Source organism: Bos indicus, chromosome 25, assembly GCF_029378745.1.
Source record: "Bos indicus isolate NIAB-ARS_2022 breed Sahiwal x Tharparkar chromosome 25, NIAB-ARS_B.indTharparkar_mat_pri_1.0, whole genome shotgun sequence".
Classification (NCBI taxonomy): Eukaryota; Metazoa; Chordata; class Mammalia; order Artiodactyla; family Bovidae; genus Bos; species Bos indicus.
In genome coordinates, this window is record NC_091784.1 from 14,625,508 (window position 1) to 14,641,848 (window position 16,341).

General features: G+C 44.8%; 1 protein-coding gene across 4 annotated transcripts in view; it reads left to right on the top strand.

Moving 5' to 3' along the window:
* The window catches only part of BFAR (bifunctional apoptosis regulator), a 31,687-nt gene extending 15,771 nt beyond the window's left edge, over positions 1 to 15,916 (top strand). For all 4 annotated transcript variants that reach the window (XM_019987804.2, XM_019987803.2, XM_019987801.2 and 1 more), the window contains 6 exons: positions 1,025 to 1,229; positions 1,907 to 2,076; positions 3,995 to 4,139; positions 10,832 to 11,005; positions 12,701 to 12,903; positions 14,786 to 15,916. In XM_019987804.2, the coding sequence (XP_019843363.1) occupies positions 1,025 to 1,229; positions 1,907 to 2,076; positions 3,995 to 4,139; positions 10,832 to 11,005; positions 12,701 to 12,903; positions 14,786 to 14,978 (1,090 nt within the window). In that variant the 3' untranslated portion in view covers positions 14,979 to 15,916. The remainder of the gene's footprint in view (positions 1 to 1,024; positions 1,230 to 1,906; positions 2,077 to 3,994; positions 4,140 to 10,831; positions 11,006 to 12,700; positions 12,904 to 14,785) is intronic.
* The last annotated feature ends 425 nt before the right edge of the window (positions 15,917 to 16,341 follow it).

Here is a 16,341-nt window from a genome sequence, read left to right on the forward strand (position 1 = left end):
TCATAATGTTCATCCTGTTCCTGGGAGGTCTATGAGGCTAAAATCCTTTCTGTTGCCTTCTCTCTTATCAACAGAGTACCAGGAAGGTTAAAACATTAATCCAGCATTCTCTTTTTCACAGGAAGTGTATTTTCAAACACTTTGCTCTGACCTGTCAATCTTGGTTTATATGTAGGTTAATCTTAAATTGAAGAAGGGTTTTCTTTGGTGAGTGGCGGGGGAGTTCTCAAGTTGTGTATAATTGAACATAAAGAGCCCTATAGCATGGCCTGATGGTTGGTCTAACTTTTACAACTGAACTTCACCTTTTTTCTTTTTTTATGAATTAATTTTTAATAATCAGATCGTTGCTGATAAAGACCCCTTTGACCCCACCTCCCCCCATCTTACAGTTCTTCCTTTTTCTCAGAGTAGTTTCAGTTATGATACTTTTATACATTTATGTGCCAACAGGAAATGCAAACATTTTCTTAAGTCAGTTGTGTACGGTCTGTGTTTCCACAGTTTCCTATTTCATTCAAACAATATGTTTGAATTAAATTTATTTATCTTGATACCCAGTGATATCCAGTAAACTTATTTTTAAAACGAGGTATTGTTCCTCTGTAGAAATATGCTGTGTTTTGTTTAGCTACTTCCAGTGGGAGCATGGACATGTAGATGTTTTTGATTTGTTGTTGTTAGCAATAGGGCCATAACCAACCTTCTTGTCCATTCCTTCTGAATCCTGGTATATGTATTTTTAAAAATATCTATTTACTTTTGGCTGCATCAGGTCTTCGTTGGGACATGTGGGCTCACTAGTTGTGGTGCCTGGGCTTAGTGGCCCCATAGCTTATGGGATCTTGGTTCCCTGTCTCAAACTTACATCCCCCGCATTGGAAGGTGGATTCTTAACCACTGGACAAGCAGGGAAATCCTTGGTATATTATTAAATGTTGACATCAGTGTTATTTTGTCCTCTAAAACATTTTAAGTGTATTTAGTTAACTGTCTTTTTTTTCTCTCTCTCTTTTCTTCATAGGGACGCCGTTGAAAAATTATTTCCTGATGCCATTAGAATGCGATTTGAAGACATTCAGCAGAATAACGACATAGTCCAGAGTCTTGCAGCCTTTCAGAAGTTTGGGAATGATCACACGCCTTCAGCTCCCCACACAGGCCGAGGGAACCAGCATAGGGGAGGGGGTTTCTACTCCGGAGTGCTCACAGCTTTAACTGGGGTGGCAGTAAGTGGATGTCCCACGGTTTTCACTGAAGTCAGTTCTGTTGAAATACTCCTAAGTGATCGCACATGGTAATTCACTGTGTAAGTTGGAACCTGGGATGTTGCCTATACACGTATCTACAGAGTCCGGTATTCAGAACCCAGTAACTGTTAATTTTGTCCCATTTCATCTTCACAGCCTATGCAATAGACACCATCATTATTCCTGCTCTAGAGAGGAGGAAACTGGCGTAGAAAGGTGTTAGGGCTGGAACCGAGGCCATGTCTTGAGCACAGCACTTTACTAACTTCAAACCTTAGAGACTCTCTTTCTTTTGAAGTTCTATCCATGCTACGAAAATCTCATTGTTAACAAATTTTCCAGTAGCAAAGGCACATGGATCAGTCACATTGGCCAAACTGATGGGGTCGAGGGTGCAGTGCTCCCAGACGCCTTGTAGTGAGTCCCATTTCTGTCTGTTCCCCGACAACAACCCGAAAATCAGCAGAGGTGAGCCCACCGAGGGTCGTGCTCCTCAGCTCCCTGTTGGCAGTGGTGTGGCCTGGCTTCCATGTCGACAGACTTGGCATCGTTTCCTCCCAGCCCAGCATCTTCCCTCCCCGGCCCCATGCTCGCGTATTCGGAAGCTGGCATCTCTGATCTTTCTGTGCAGTAAGGTCCTTGTCGCTTTTCCCCAGGTGGTCCTTCTGGTGTACCACTGGAGCAGCAGGGAATCCGAGCGGCACCTCCTGGTCCACAAGGCCGTGGCCAGATGGACAGCGGAGGAAGTTGTGCTCTGGCTGGAGCAGCTAGGCCCTTGGGCCTCCCTCTACAGAGACAGGTTTTTATCTGAAAGAGTAAACGGAAGGTGAGGAGCAAAATCTGCCGCTGCATCACTGATAGTTCTGAAACTGGTTTTGAGATACTGTCCGCATACCCTGAAACTCACCCATTTGAAGTGTATAATCCATGGTTTTTAATATATTTGCAGATATGTGCAGCCATGGCCACAGTCTGGCTTTAGAACATTCTCATCACCCCAAAAAAGAAAGCTCCTGCCCAAGGCAGTCAGTCCTCATTTTCCCCTCTCTCAGCCCCCGGCGAGCGCCATTCTACTTTCTGTCTCCTGGATTTGCCTGTTCAGAGTATTTCCGTCCTTCCTTCATTCATTCTTCAGTTGATGGACATTTGGATTGATTCCATTTGGGGGCTGTTAGGAACACTGCTGCTGTGATCACTTGTATAAAGGTTTTTGTGTGGACTTGTATTTTCAATACTCAATACTCTTGGAGCGGAATTGCTGGGTCATAAGGTAACTCTGTGCTTACCTTTTAGCGAACCGTTAAACGTTTCTAAAGCAGCCATCCCATTTTATGTCATTGGTTGACATCTTAATTGTTGCTTCCCAATTATAAGGGTAACATGTTGATTTATTTCAAAATAATAATGTGGAACTATAGGACATTAGAAATGAAATACCTTCATCATCCTGCTCTTGAGGAAAAAACCACTTGCTGGACAGCTGTCCAGATTTTTTTCAATGTTTATACAGTTCTACACATAGGACTGTGGATTATTTATTTAAATGGAAAATATGATTGTTCTAAGCAGACCTGTATTTATATGTATATATATACATATGTATATGTGTGTTTTGATATGTACATGTATATGCTAGAGTCTGTTAATCGACCTCCACGAACACATTTGTGGTGGTCCTTTTTTTTCTGCTCCAGATAGTACCAAACTGCATTGGTGCAAATGGAGGAAGCCATTAGTTTGCGGAACTCACTCATTGCCGAGCGATGGGGCAGGCTGCTTCTGCCCATCAGCAAAGCTCCCTGCCCCTTCCTGAGCCCTGTCCATTTTTACTGGGTCCCTCCCTTCTTTGGAGGGATCACATAGGGATGTACTTAGACCACCAGGCCACTGCTCTCTAACCCATTTGAATCAGACACGTGGTCCTCACTGCTAGGCTGTCTACATGGTGTCCCCAGGTAACCTGCCTGGTACCCCATCTCCCACCCTGCTCTGTTTTTCCCCTTGAACTGAACTTTCAACACTTGACTCTCTACTGAGGAAGCAAAATGCTCCCACTCTGCTTTTTGTAAAGAGTAACACCACCTCCCACCTCACCCTGCTCCCTCCTGGAATTCTCTGCCTTAATAATACAATGTACTTTGCATAACTGTCTTCCTTCTAGAGGAGAGCTTCCTAAACTGGCATTGCTGAGTGAAGGAGAATAAACCTCTATGGGGTACTTTAATGAGGAATCACTGGCGGTGATTTCACATTTTCTGATGAAAGGGAACAGATAATGTATCTGCTGTCATCTTTAATCACTACCCCCAAACAGCTACTCTAATTATCATGGTATTTCATTGGATTTCCTTCTAGGTATTTTTTTCCCTATACACACACACAAACACACACATACACATATACTTTGAAAAATAGTAAGGTCAGAGCGCATAGCTGAAAGATCAAGAGTAGGAGCAAAATGGTCCTCCTGAGTGTGCCTTGGGTGAGTCATTTTTTTGTCTAAGCCAGTTTTCTCACCCACAGAATGGACATGATACCACCTACCTTGCAGAATTGGTAGATGGGTCAGTGACAGTATAGCAAAGCGTTTCCAGAGAGTCCCTGGCAAATGTTAAGCTTTCACTTGTTTGCTGTTAGTCTTCTTACTTCATGTGTTAGGTGCCTTACCTCAAGCCCAAAGTGTGTATTTGTGTTGATAAGGTGGATTCTGACTGAAAAGTTTGCTTCCACCCTTATCCCCCCAGGTTGCTTTTAACTCTGACAGAGGAAGAATTTTCTAAGGCACCGTATACCATAGAAAGCAGCAGCCACCGAAGAGCCATCCTCATGGAGCTGGAGCGCGTGAAAGCCCTGGGCGTGAAGCCCCCCCAGAACCTCTGGGAATATAAGGTGAACACTCTGTTTCTTCAATGGAAAAAAAAAAGTATTGAGAATGAAATAGCAGTTATCTGTCTGCCCACTGCTCGCAGACATGGCAGACACAACTGAAGCCCCTGTCAAACTGGATCCTTCCTGGGCCTGCTCTCCTACTTGTGTTATGCACCAGTGTGTCTCCACAGCAGTAGGAACAACATTCTAGATTTTGAACCTTAACCTAAAAGGCATGAAGTAAGCTGATGCTTCTGCAAGTAGCTTTTCTCTCTGGCCCCTGTTCACCAGCGTGACCATCTGTCCACTCTCCCGTTGATGGCCACTCTTTCTTCTCAGTGCTGTACACTGAGGAATGGGATTACTGGGTCGCAAGTAATGCATGTCATCAACTTTACTCGATTCTGATAAATTGATCTTCGCTGGGTACCTCGTTTTCTTTTACAGGGAGAGTGTAGGGAGTACCGTACTATAAGAGGAACACTCTATTTTTTATTAGTCATAGAATATCTGAAATACACAGACCTGTACCCTAAACAAGACATCATGGAGAAAATTAAATACAAATAACCAGTTAAGTCGATTAGGGGTGGGGGTAATGCTCACTGATAATTCTAGTACGAACTGAGGCAACCCCCTGTGTTATCCTCAACTCTGACATTGTTAAGGATGAGAACATTTGATCATAACACGAGCAAAGAGGCACTCATATTTGCGGATCCTAAATTGGCGCTGTCTCTCTGGAGAGCAGTTTGTCACTAAACTATTCAAATTTAAGCGGTACTTACTCTCTGATCTTCATTTCACTTCTTTGCATTGAGCGCACAGGCAGCATAGTGGTCTGACCCACCAGCCTGCCTCCTGGGCTCCTCGCCATTGGTTCTTGAGGGGTGAAATGAGGCATGTGTTGCAGTGACTTGTGGCTCCTGCAGGACACACTGGGGATGCCAGCACGACCCTGGTCCTCCTGGTCCCTTTTCCTTCTCAGCCAGTGACCTCAGAGAATCAGTGAGAGCTGTACATTTGCGTCACAGAAACCATTAAACAAGAGGTTGACGCCAGTATCACTGGCAGTCGCACATGGAAAACCACCTCAGTGCCCATTGTTAGGAGCAAGTTGAGTAAATACAGCTCAGCCCCGCTTGTGGCCACTGCAAAGGAGGAGGTGACCTGGGGTGCGCCAACCAGAAAGGACGCCCAAGTGGTATTGTTAACGGAAAACAAAAAGCACGTTAGAAAACCTTCATGTTTGTGTGGATCATAGAGAATCTCTGGAAGGATACGCAGACTGCTAACAATGTTCTCATCTCGGGATTGCGACATGGACCAAAGGCTGAATTGTATTTGTCATTCAATTCAATTCTGTGCCATTTGAAAAAGAAGATTGTGTTTATTATGTGCATGTATTACTTTATTTTTTCTTTCAAACTTTAAACTTTATATTTTGTATTGGGGAATAGCCCATGAACAATGTTGCAGTAGTCTCAGGCCAACAGCAAAGGGACTCAGCCCTTCACAACACATGTATCCATCCTCCCCCAAACCCCGCTGCGCTCTGGGCTGGCACACAGCATTGAGCAGAGTTCCATGTGCCATAAGTAGGTCCTTGTTGGTTCCCCATTTTGAATATAGCAGTGTGTGCCTGTATTACTTTAAAACTGAAAAGCACTAGTTTCAAATTTTTTGAAGAATGGGGATAGGGGTCCTAAGATAGAAGATTTATTGTTTTACTATGGTGTTTTTTTTTTTTTTTTTTACTGTTGTTCCTTTGTCAATTTTTTTTTTAAATCCCTACTTCTCTTTTGTCATAAATTATTAGTTTTGTTAATGCAGTCAAACTCTGGATTTTTTGTAGCCAATATTAGTTCTGTGGTGGATTTTAATATCTGACAGAACCTTTCTGGGTCCTACGACCCTCTATTTAGAGTCTGTCAGAGTAAACTTAATATTAACTGGAGTGAACGGGATTGGGATTCTCGTCCTGGTATAAAAGGCAAGCAGAATCTTGTTCCTTCAGATCTCCTCAAGGGTGGTCATTTGATGTTGTGCATATAGGCTTCCCAGTGGTGCTAGAAGAACCTGCCTGCCAAAGCCTGAGATGTAGGAGACACAGGTTCCATCCCTGGGTTGGGGAGATCCCCTGGAGGAGGGCATGGCAGCCCACTCCAGTAGTCTTGCCTGGAGAATCCCACGGACAGAGGAGCCTGGCAGGCTACAGTCCATGGGGTCTCAAAGAGTCAGACACGACTGACGTGACTTAGCCCGCACTACAGGCTGTGTGACAGGACTCCCTTGACCCTGGAGTCCGAGTGTAGCTGCTCCTGAGTGCCACTGTTCTGGGCCGACTTGAGAGAGACGCCTCGCTCCCCTCTGTAGCCCTGCCATCATGATCCCCTCGCTGGGAGGTTGGTTCATCCTCCTCATCTGATAGAGAGGAGCCCAGAGTTGGGATATTTTGGCCCAGCTGACCCCAGACCTACAAACATTAACCCGGTCCTCGTCCCTTCTCTCGTCCTTACCACAGTGGGGCTGCACGTCGTCAGGCCCCGTTTCTGGGACCTGTGTTCTTTTAGAGAGCGCACACTGAAAAGAGTGGTTTTGCCCCCATGGCCATTGGTTCTGGAGGGGTGAAGAGCGTTACGTATTGCAATGACTTGTGCCTCCAGAGACCATAGTACATAAACAAATACACAGTATTTCTGTGGTATTAACATTTTCTGGGGCAGGGGCAGGTTTATGAGAAAGTCTTCAAAAGAATCCTTAAGAGGTAATAATGCAAAAAAGATTGGGAAAAGCTGCTTTAAAGTGAAGAACTACTTCCATATTTCTGTGTCTCACCTAAGTTAAGATATAAAGATATATTTTTCGGAAGTTAGACTTTTTGAACTTTTACTATGGAAAATTTTGAATACATAGAAAAGCAAGATAATAGTACAAAACTACCATCCACCCATAAGACAGTAACTCGTGGCTATGTTTATTTCACAGTAATACCTATTCCTACTACTCCTGATTATCTTGAAAATCTGATAGTTCTATTTCAGAAGTAAATATTTCACTGAATCTCTAAAAAGTAATGACTTTTTAAAAAAACAAAACTAAAATATCACAGTGTACACCCCATAATCCTCTGATGTTATCAAACAATCTATCAGTATACAAATATCCCATATTTTTTTTTCCCCAGTTGACTTGTTCCAGCCAGGGTCCAAGTAGAGTCCACATTTGGTTGTTATATCTTTTTTTTTTAATTGAGGAAACGTGATTTACAATATTAGTTTCAGGTGTACAACATAGTGATTCAGTATTTTTGTAGATTATACCCCACTTAAAATTATTAAAATATCAGCTATATTGCCTGTGCTCTACAATATGTTCTTGGGCTGACTTCCTTTATATGTAGTACTTTGTACCTCTTAATCTCCTACCCCTATCTTGCCCCTCCCCACTTCCTTGTCCCCCTTGGTAACCACTTGTTGTTTCTCTAAACCTGTGAGTTGGTTTCTGTTTTCTTATAGTCATTTGTTTGTTTTAGTTTTTAGATTCCACATATAAGTCAAAATATATGTATTTGTTTCCTGCATCTGACTTAATTTCACTAAGCATAATACCCCCAGGTCCATCCAAGTTGTTGAAAATGGCAAAATTTCATTCTTACGGAAGAGCAGTATTCCATTCCATATATATTATATCATTAACATCATCTTTACCCATTCATCTGCTGATGGATACTTAGGCTGTTTCCGTAGGTTAGCAACCATAAATAATGCTGTTATGAGCATTGGGTGTCTATTTCTTTCTGAATTAATGTTTTTTTTTCTTCAGATATATTCCAAGGAGTGCAATTGCTGGATCGTATGGAAGGACTATTTTTAGATTTTTGAGGCACCTCCATACTGCTTTCCACAGTGGCTGCAGCACTATAAATTCCCACCAACAATGTACGAGGCTTCCCTGGTCTCCACACCCTCTCCAGCATTTGTTATCTTTTTGATGTTGGTTTTTCTGACAGGTTGATGTGATATCTCATTGTGATTTTGATTTCCATTTTTCTGATAATTAGCGATGTTGATGTGCCTTTTCACATGCATGTCGGCCATCTCTATGTCTCCTTTGGAAAAATGTCTATTCAGGTCTTCTGGATTCTTTTCTTTTTTAATTGGAGGATAATTGCTTTACAATATTGGGTTAGATTCCGCCATACATCAACATGAATCAGCAATAGGTATACAAATGTCACCTCCCTCTTGAACCTCCCTCCCATCTCCCACCCCATCCCTCCCCTGTAGGTTGTCACAGAGCCCCCAGCTTGAGCTCCCTGCATCACACAGCCAATTCCCACTGGCTATCTTATTTAGCACATGGTAATGTGTATGTTTCAATGTTACTCTTCCAATTTGTCTCTCTCTCCTTCCCCCGCTGTGTCCACAAGTCTCTTCCCTGTGTCTGCATCCCTGTTGCTGCCCTGCAAATAGACTCATCAGTACCATCTTTCTAGATTGAATATATATGCATTAATGTATGATACTTGTTTTTCTCTTTCTGACCTCACTCTATGTAATAGGCTCTGGGTGTCTGTATTTTTTTGAATTACTGTTGCATGATGGCTGAGTAATATTGTACATACGTACCACAACCTTTATCCATTCATCCGGCACTAGACGTTTAGGTCGCTGCCGTGTCCTGGCTATTGTCAGTAGTGCTGTAGTGAACATTGGGGTACATGTGTCTCTTTCAATTATGGTTTCCTCAGGGTGTATGCCCAGTAGTGGGATTGTTGGGTCATATAGTAGTTTTATTCCTAGTTTTGTAAGGACTCTCCATACTATCTTACACAGTGGCTGTATCAATTTACATTCCCACCAAAGTGCAAGAGGGTTTCCTTTTCCCCACACCCTCTTTACCATTTATTGTTTGTAGATTTTTTGCTGATGGCCATTCTGATATGTGAGGTGATAGTTTTAATTTGCTTTTCTCTAATAATGAGCAATGTTGAGCATCTTTTCATGTGTGTATTAGCCATCTGTATGTCTTCTTTGGAGAAATGTCTGTTTAGGTCTTCTTCTGACTTTTTGATTGGGTTGTTTGGTTTTCTGGTATTGAACTGCATATTGGGTTGTGTGTTGGTTGTCATGTCAAAGATGCAAGAGACATGGGTTCGATCCCTGGGTGGAAAGATCCCCTGGAGAAGGAAATGGCCAACCCACTCCAGTATTCTTGCCTGGAAAGTTCCATGGACACAGGAGCCTGGCGGGTTACAGTCCATGGGGTTGCAAAGAGTCAGACATGACTGAGCACACGTGCACGCACGCACACACACACATCTCTTACATCTCTTTCGGTCTGTAGATTCTGCCTCCTTCTTTTCATTACCCTGCACTTAGTTGTTGTAGAAACCAGATCGTTTTCTCCTGTGGTTTCTGACATCTTGAACTTTGGCACTTGCCTCTCTGTGGTGTCACCTTTTCTTCCATCAGGAGGCTCATAACGTCCCACGATCATTGATTGTTTAAATCTCTGCGTTCATATAAAAAAAAAACTCTGCTTTCATTAAGGGTTGCCAAATGGTGATATCATAACTCTCGTTTCTTTTTCACTTGTTGGCTGAAACACATCTTTAAATGGGAGGTTTCTTCTCAACAACCATTTTGATTATTCTAACTACGTTTATAGGGCTCCCCAAGGTGGCTCAGTGGTAAGGAATCCATCTGCAATGCAGAAGATACAGGTTGGATCCCTGGGTTGGAAAAATTCCACTGGAGAAGGAAATAGCAACCCACTCCAGTATTCTTGTCTGGGAAATCCCAGGGACAGACGAGCTTGGCAGGCTACAGTCCATGGAATTGCAAAAAAGTAGGACAAGACTGAGTGACTGAGCGTGCATGTGCGCACACACACACACACACATACACACACACACACACACACACACACAAATGTGTATTGACGTCTCTTGTGAGCCAGGTGATCTTTTAGAAGAGGATCTCAGCTGTGAACCAGTCAGGCCCTGCTTTCAACAGTGCTGACTTTTTTCACCTAATGTTTTAACGTGAGCATTATCCAAAGCTCCTCCTTTGCATTCCTCAATGGCTGTATGAATTCTGGGCTAAATATCTGCTGTAACTTCAGGACAAAAGTCACAGATTCCACTTTTTCTCTGTTATATACAGTGCAACACAAGATATTTTGTGCATGAGAACTGTAGTTCAGATTATTTTTATTAAGTGGTGCCCACTAATTGGGGTTTCCCATGTGGCTCAGCGGTAAAGAATCCACCTGCCAATGCAGAAGACACAGGTTCGATCCCTAGATCAGAAAGGTACCCTGAAGGAGGAAATGGCAACCCACTCTAATATTCTTGCTGGGATAATCTCATGAACGGAGAAGGCTGATGGACTACTGTCCATGGGGTTGCAAAGAATCAGACAGGACTGAGCATGCCCACCCACTCACTCATTTACTTTCCTGAAAGGTTGTGTTCTTCTAACTGTGCCTAGGACCTTGCTTCTCATCCCCCCGCCTCTCCCCAGCCGTGGAGAGAGGCTGGATCTTCATATAATGTAGCCCATCAGATGAATTTCTTGGCCTGCTCTTCTAATTCATTCATTCATTCATTGTTAGCACAAACCACATGGCAGAGGGCGTGAGACTGCAGAAGGAGCGTGAGTTGGCAGAATGCAGCCGTGGTTGTAATGAATATTTGTGCTCTGCAGGCCGTGAACCCCGGGAGGTCCCTGTTCCTGCTGTACGCCCTCAAGAGCTCCCCGCGCCTCGGTCTGCTGTACCTCTACCTGTTTGACTACACCGACACCTTCCTGCCCTTCATTCACACCATCTGTCCTCTGCAAGAAGACGGTTCTGGGGACGACATCATATCCAAGCTCCTGGTGGGTCTGCAGAGGGCGTTGAGAGACATCACGCCACAATTGTCCATCATGGAATGGATTTGGATACGTGGCTGTAGCCTAGCAGGGAAGAGCAAGTAGCACAAGTCTTCACTGGAATTTTGCAAGGAGAGCTCTTACCAAGAAAACAGAGCTGGAACTTCCCCACTCATAGAAGCCTGTGTTGTTTCCTGCATTGCATATCAAGAGGGGTTACCCTTTAGACTTGAAATATTTAGAGGGGCGGAAAAAAAACAGTATTGCTTCTGTTATAAAATAAGGTAGCATAGTTCCAGATTGCCCAAGGGTTAGATTTATGGGCCCTCCAGCTTGGTAATGGATCTCTTAATGGGATCTTCTAAATCGGTTTAGTGTATGTCCTGTGGGCCTCAGAATAGGAAGCCACCATCCTGCTCACGGATGGCAGTCATCCTGTTAGCTGACCACCAGGCCTTTGGCAGGGCTGGTTACCCACCACGGCTCTCTTGTATTCCTTCAGAATAGTTGATTGCACTGACTCAGAGTGATTCTCTATGTCACTGGAGAGTAATGCCCTTTACATTGGTACTTTTGGGGGCAGTCCTTCTGATCTGTTTATATCAAAAGTCACATGGGTATAGGAATCATTGTGTCTGATATTGAAACAGAATTCCCAGATCTCCAAGACCTTTTTTTAAACACTTGGATCAAGTGCCTGCCCAACTGACTTTAGCCTTGATGTCACTTTAAGCCTGCTCATTAGCCCCTTTGCACAGTGTTTCTCCGGTTACCCAATTTTCAGCTCTTCTCTGCCCTTGCTGGACTGGGAGCACAGAGAACCCCTGAAGCTGCCATTGTAACAAGCCCTGTCTATATCCCTGTCTGCTCATCAGGCTGGCTTTTTTCTTGGGATGCTCAGTGTCTGCTCCATTGTACACAGTCTTGCTCAGCTTTCACTGGCCTCTGGGTGCTTGAAAGAAAGTGAAAGTGTTGGTTGCTCGGTTGTGTCGGACTGTTTGCGACCCCATGGACTGTAGCCCACCAGGTTCCTCTGTCCAAGGGATTCTCCAGGCAAGAATACTGGAGTGGGTTGGCATTCCCTTTTGCAAGCAATCTTCCTGACCCAGGAATCAAACCCAGGTCTCCCACATTCCAGGCAGATTCTTTACCAGTCTGAGCTACCAAGAAAGCCCCAAATGCCTATGAGTTGTTTAAAAACTCTTGTTATAAATTACCTGCTAAGTTTGTCATTAAAGTTTTTCATTTTCCCAAAATTACTTTTTAAAGGTACACGTTTAATTTTCCCATGACCTGTGATCATTCCACCACAGGTGAGAGGTTGAATTTGGGAAATTGTTTGAGCTGCTCTTGCAGTGCTGAAGACATTTTAAAACTGGTTAATATTTATCCGTTTCAACCTTCTGATTAATATCTCATGCTTAGGTTTTTTTTTTTTTTTCTTCTGAGCTTCCACAATCATATAACAATGTAAGAAGTTCAGTCTCTTTGGTAACATTTATTTAGTGTAAGATGAGTTATTACAAGGTAAGTTGATGGATGGAGATATCACTTGAGATTGTTAGATGTGTATGTCTGTGTGTGTGTTTTAATAAATATAAAACTCTGGGCTGACCACAATATCTTGTGTAAAAGTCAGTCCTCATAATTTTTTGTGTCTGTTTTTATGTGCTTTTATTTACTTGTGTTTTACTCCTAAAGGATCTTAGAGAGCCCACATGGAAGCAGTGGCGAGAATTCCTCATCAAGTACTCCTTCCTTCCATACCAGCTGATTGCTGAGTTTGCTTGGGACTGGCTGGAGGTCCATTACTGGACGTCACGGTTTCTCATCGTCAATGCCATGCTACTCTCAGTTCTGGAATTATTCTCCTTCTGGAGGATCTGGTCAAGAAGTGAACTGAAGTAAGTGTGTTTTTATGTTGGAGATGGTTGGAGCAACAGAGAGTGGGGAAGAAATGCCAAGTGGAGAAGTCCTCTGGAGTGTTTTTCAGACTCTAATAAGACACCCAGCAATCTGGTTTAGAAACACTGCTTAAGCAGTGAACAGGAAAACGACTTTGTTTCAGGATGGGGAGGCTCTCATGGTGCTCATTGTTAAAGTGCGCCTCCGGGTGCCTTTTCCCCACGTAATACATCAGATAATTCCTGGAGGGTAGGGTGTACATGAAGGAGTTTAATAACTGAGGAATAAACAAGCGAGAAGAAGAGGGTGCTTTATGGAAAGTAGTGTGGTAGAACATAAAGAGATATGAGGAGGAATTCTGTAGGCATGAGTTCTTACCCTGCTCTGCCACCAACTGGGGCAGTAATCATTTCTCTGGATTAATGTGTAAAATGAAAAAGTTGGACTAGACAATCGCTGAGTCAGGACTCTTGGTTGCAAGTGGCAGAAACCAACCTAGGTTGGCTTTCATACCAAGGGACATGCCCATGATGGCTTCCTGCGTGGCTGGACCCAGACACCCGAACACTGTTCTTAGGGCCAACTGTCTTTCTCCCTCTCACAGCTCTACTCTGTTCACCTCAACAGCCCCTGCGTTCGGGGGCCCTTGATCCCTCCAGGTAGAGACCGACAGCTTAGGAACCCTAGAGGAAAGAGACACTTCTCTCCCTGTAGCGCTTGTGAAAGCCTCGGGCTCACATGCCTTTCCCCTGATGGACCCTGCCTGGGTCACAGGCCCCCTGAACCTCTGCAGGGGTTTGTGGACTCTCTTGTCCAGACACAGGCATGCACTCACCCGCCATCCAGGGGCTGGCTTCAGCCCTAGATGGGCCACGTGGAAGAGAACAGGGGAGGGAGACACCCCAAAGGCAAACTCAGAAGATGCTTCCAGGAGACAGGATGGCTGCTGGGCAGGCAGACAAAACGTATCAGCACGCCTGCACCCTCTTAGCCTGAAATAGCCCGTGACACGAAGGCTTCTTGGCCTCACCCATCAGGTGAATAGTGAGAACCTGACAGGAATCTCCGTTATGTATTCAATTCAGTGACTCTGCTTATTCATGCCCAGTTGATTGAAACTCTCCTGTGCCCCTGCTTCTCTGCTGGACAGCACAGATGTGTTGGTCAAGAGAATAGTTTATACCCTGAAGGCCTACAGCCTAGCAAAGAAAATATTATGTTAATATTAAATTAAAGAGGCTTCCCTCGTGGCCCAGTGGTAAAGAATCTGCCCACCAATGCAGCAGACACTAGTTCAATCCCTGATCCCACATGGATCCCACATGCCCAGGAGCAGGAAGATCCCACATGCCCAGGAGCAGCTAAGCCCGTGGGCCACAACTATTGAGCCTGTGATCTAGACCCCAGGAACCCCAACTACTGAAGCCCGTGCGCCCTAAAGCCTGTGCTCTGCAACACCAGAAGCCACTGCAGTGAGAAGCCTGTGCACTGCACAGAGAGGAGCCCATGCTCGCCACAGCTAGAGAAAAGCCCACGCAGCAACGAAGACCCAACACCGCCACAAATAAATAAACAAGTTAGAATATGCTGTGTTATATTAAACACATACGAGTGTGACTTGGTGCAGAAGCGGGTGGAGTTGGGGCAGTGCTGGGAAGGCCTCACCTGAGGGGACCTGGTGACATTTCCCTGAGGAGGCCCCCTCCAGGCTCCGTCCCAGGAGTTGAAGGTGACATGGTCAGGAAAGGTGTGTCTCGGGCACAGGGGACAGGAAACAGGGTCTCCTGCAGCTCCAGCGGCCAGACTCTGCGGCAGGGAAAGGCCCAGGCAGGGTCTGAGCGCCTCGGTCTCACCTCTCACACGCCTCTCTTCCTTTTGCAGGACCGTGCCTCAGAGGATGTGGAGCCATTTCTGGAAAGTGTCGACACAGGGGCTTTTTGTGGCCATGTTCTGGCCCCTCATCCCTCAGTTTGTTTGCAACTGTCTGTTTTACTGGGCCCTGTACTTTAACCCAATTATTAACATTGATCTCGTGGTCAAGGAAGTCCGACGGCTGGAAACCCAGGTCTTGTGACTGACGCTACCGAGGTTCCGAGGGACCCTCACAGCTTCCCTGCCGGCCGAGCTCTGGGGAGAAGGGGAAGCGGACTTCCTGTTTTCCGCCCCTAGTAAACAAGGTGCTGCTTTGTGCGTCAGAGGCCACGGCCAGGTCCCCTCCCTCGTCCCGTGGCAGCAGGGACTGGCGCCCCAGGGCTTGGCTGACACGGTGGCTGCACCTCCCACCCAGCCGCCTTCCTCACCGGGACGGGAGGCTCAGCCCGTGACGTCTGGCAGGGACTCCAGGTCTTCGGAGGACACACAGTGGGTCACAATCCCCGCTTGCTCTAACCTCAGTGATTGACAAGAGGCTCCCAGGGCGGGTCGGAGCCCAGGGCCAGGCCTGTCCTCAGTCAAGGGTAGGAAAACAGGAGAAGATGTTGTCATAGGCAGAGGCAGTTGCACATAAAAAATAAGGAGGAAAAAACACAATCTCGTTGACGATTCTGTCTTGTATAAGAGTTGCTAGAAGGTTCAGAGTTAAACCTCTGAAAGCAGTCAGTTTGAGGTTAGAATGATGGTGGTTAGACTTGCCACCACTGTTTTCTACTTGGAATCATTGAAAGTTGGGATCTTTTTGCTGGAGTTGTTGAGTGGGATGTCAGGCAGTTTAATCATCAGGCTGAGCTGCTTCCATGCTATGTAAAATTGTTGTTTGGGGGGTTTGCTTTGTTTTTAAGAATGTAATCTATAAAATGCAAACCAGTCCATTTGTTTAAGGAAATACCTTGTACATCGACCTCACACTGTATAATCTTTATTGTCCTGCTCTGATGTATAAAACAATGTGTAATTACACCAAGTGCTGTAATTGTAAATATGAGATGAACTATGGCCTTTGATTTCCTGCCAGTGTGACAATAGCAGGTGTGAAAGGCTATCAATCTGAAGATCGGCCCCATATTTATACAGAAATCAGCTTGCATCCAAAGTGTTTTTTTGCGAGTCTATGAACCATTCATTAACCCTTTGTTTCTTTGAAGATTTCCCTCAAACTACATCTGAAAGTTTGAAGAAATGACTTGAAATAAAAATAAAGTTTATATATATATACAGATAAAACTTCCACATAGAGAAAAATTGACTGTTTAGGAAACATGAAGCAAATCTATGTTGACCAGTACAACCTACTGGTCACGCTTACCACACCTGTCCCCACCCCACCCCACAGCCGAGGAGCCACTGAGGAGATCTTAAGTGAAAGGGGAGAGAGTGTTTTCCTTAGCCCTGTGTTTCCTCATCAGGCCCTGTTCCTGCCTGACTTGATACGCCAGAGACACTGCCAGCCCAGTGGATCCAGGAACATTGCAGTGTCTACATCTCCCTGGCCTGGTGCCTCA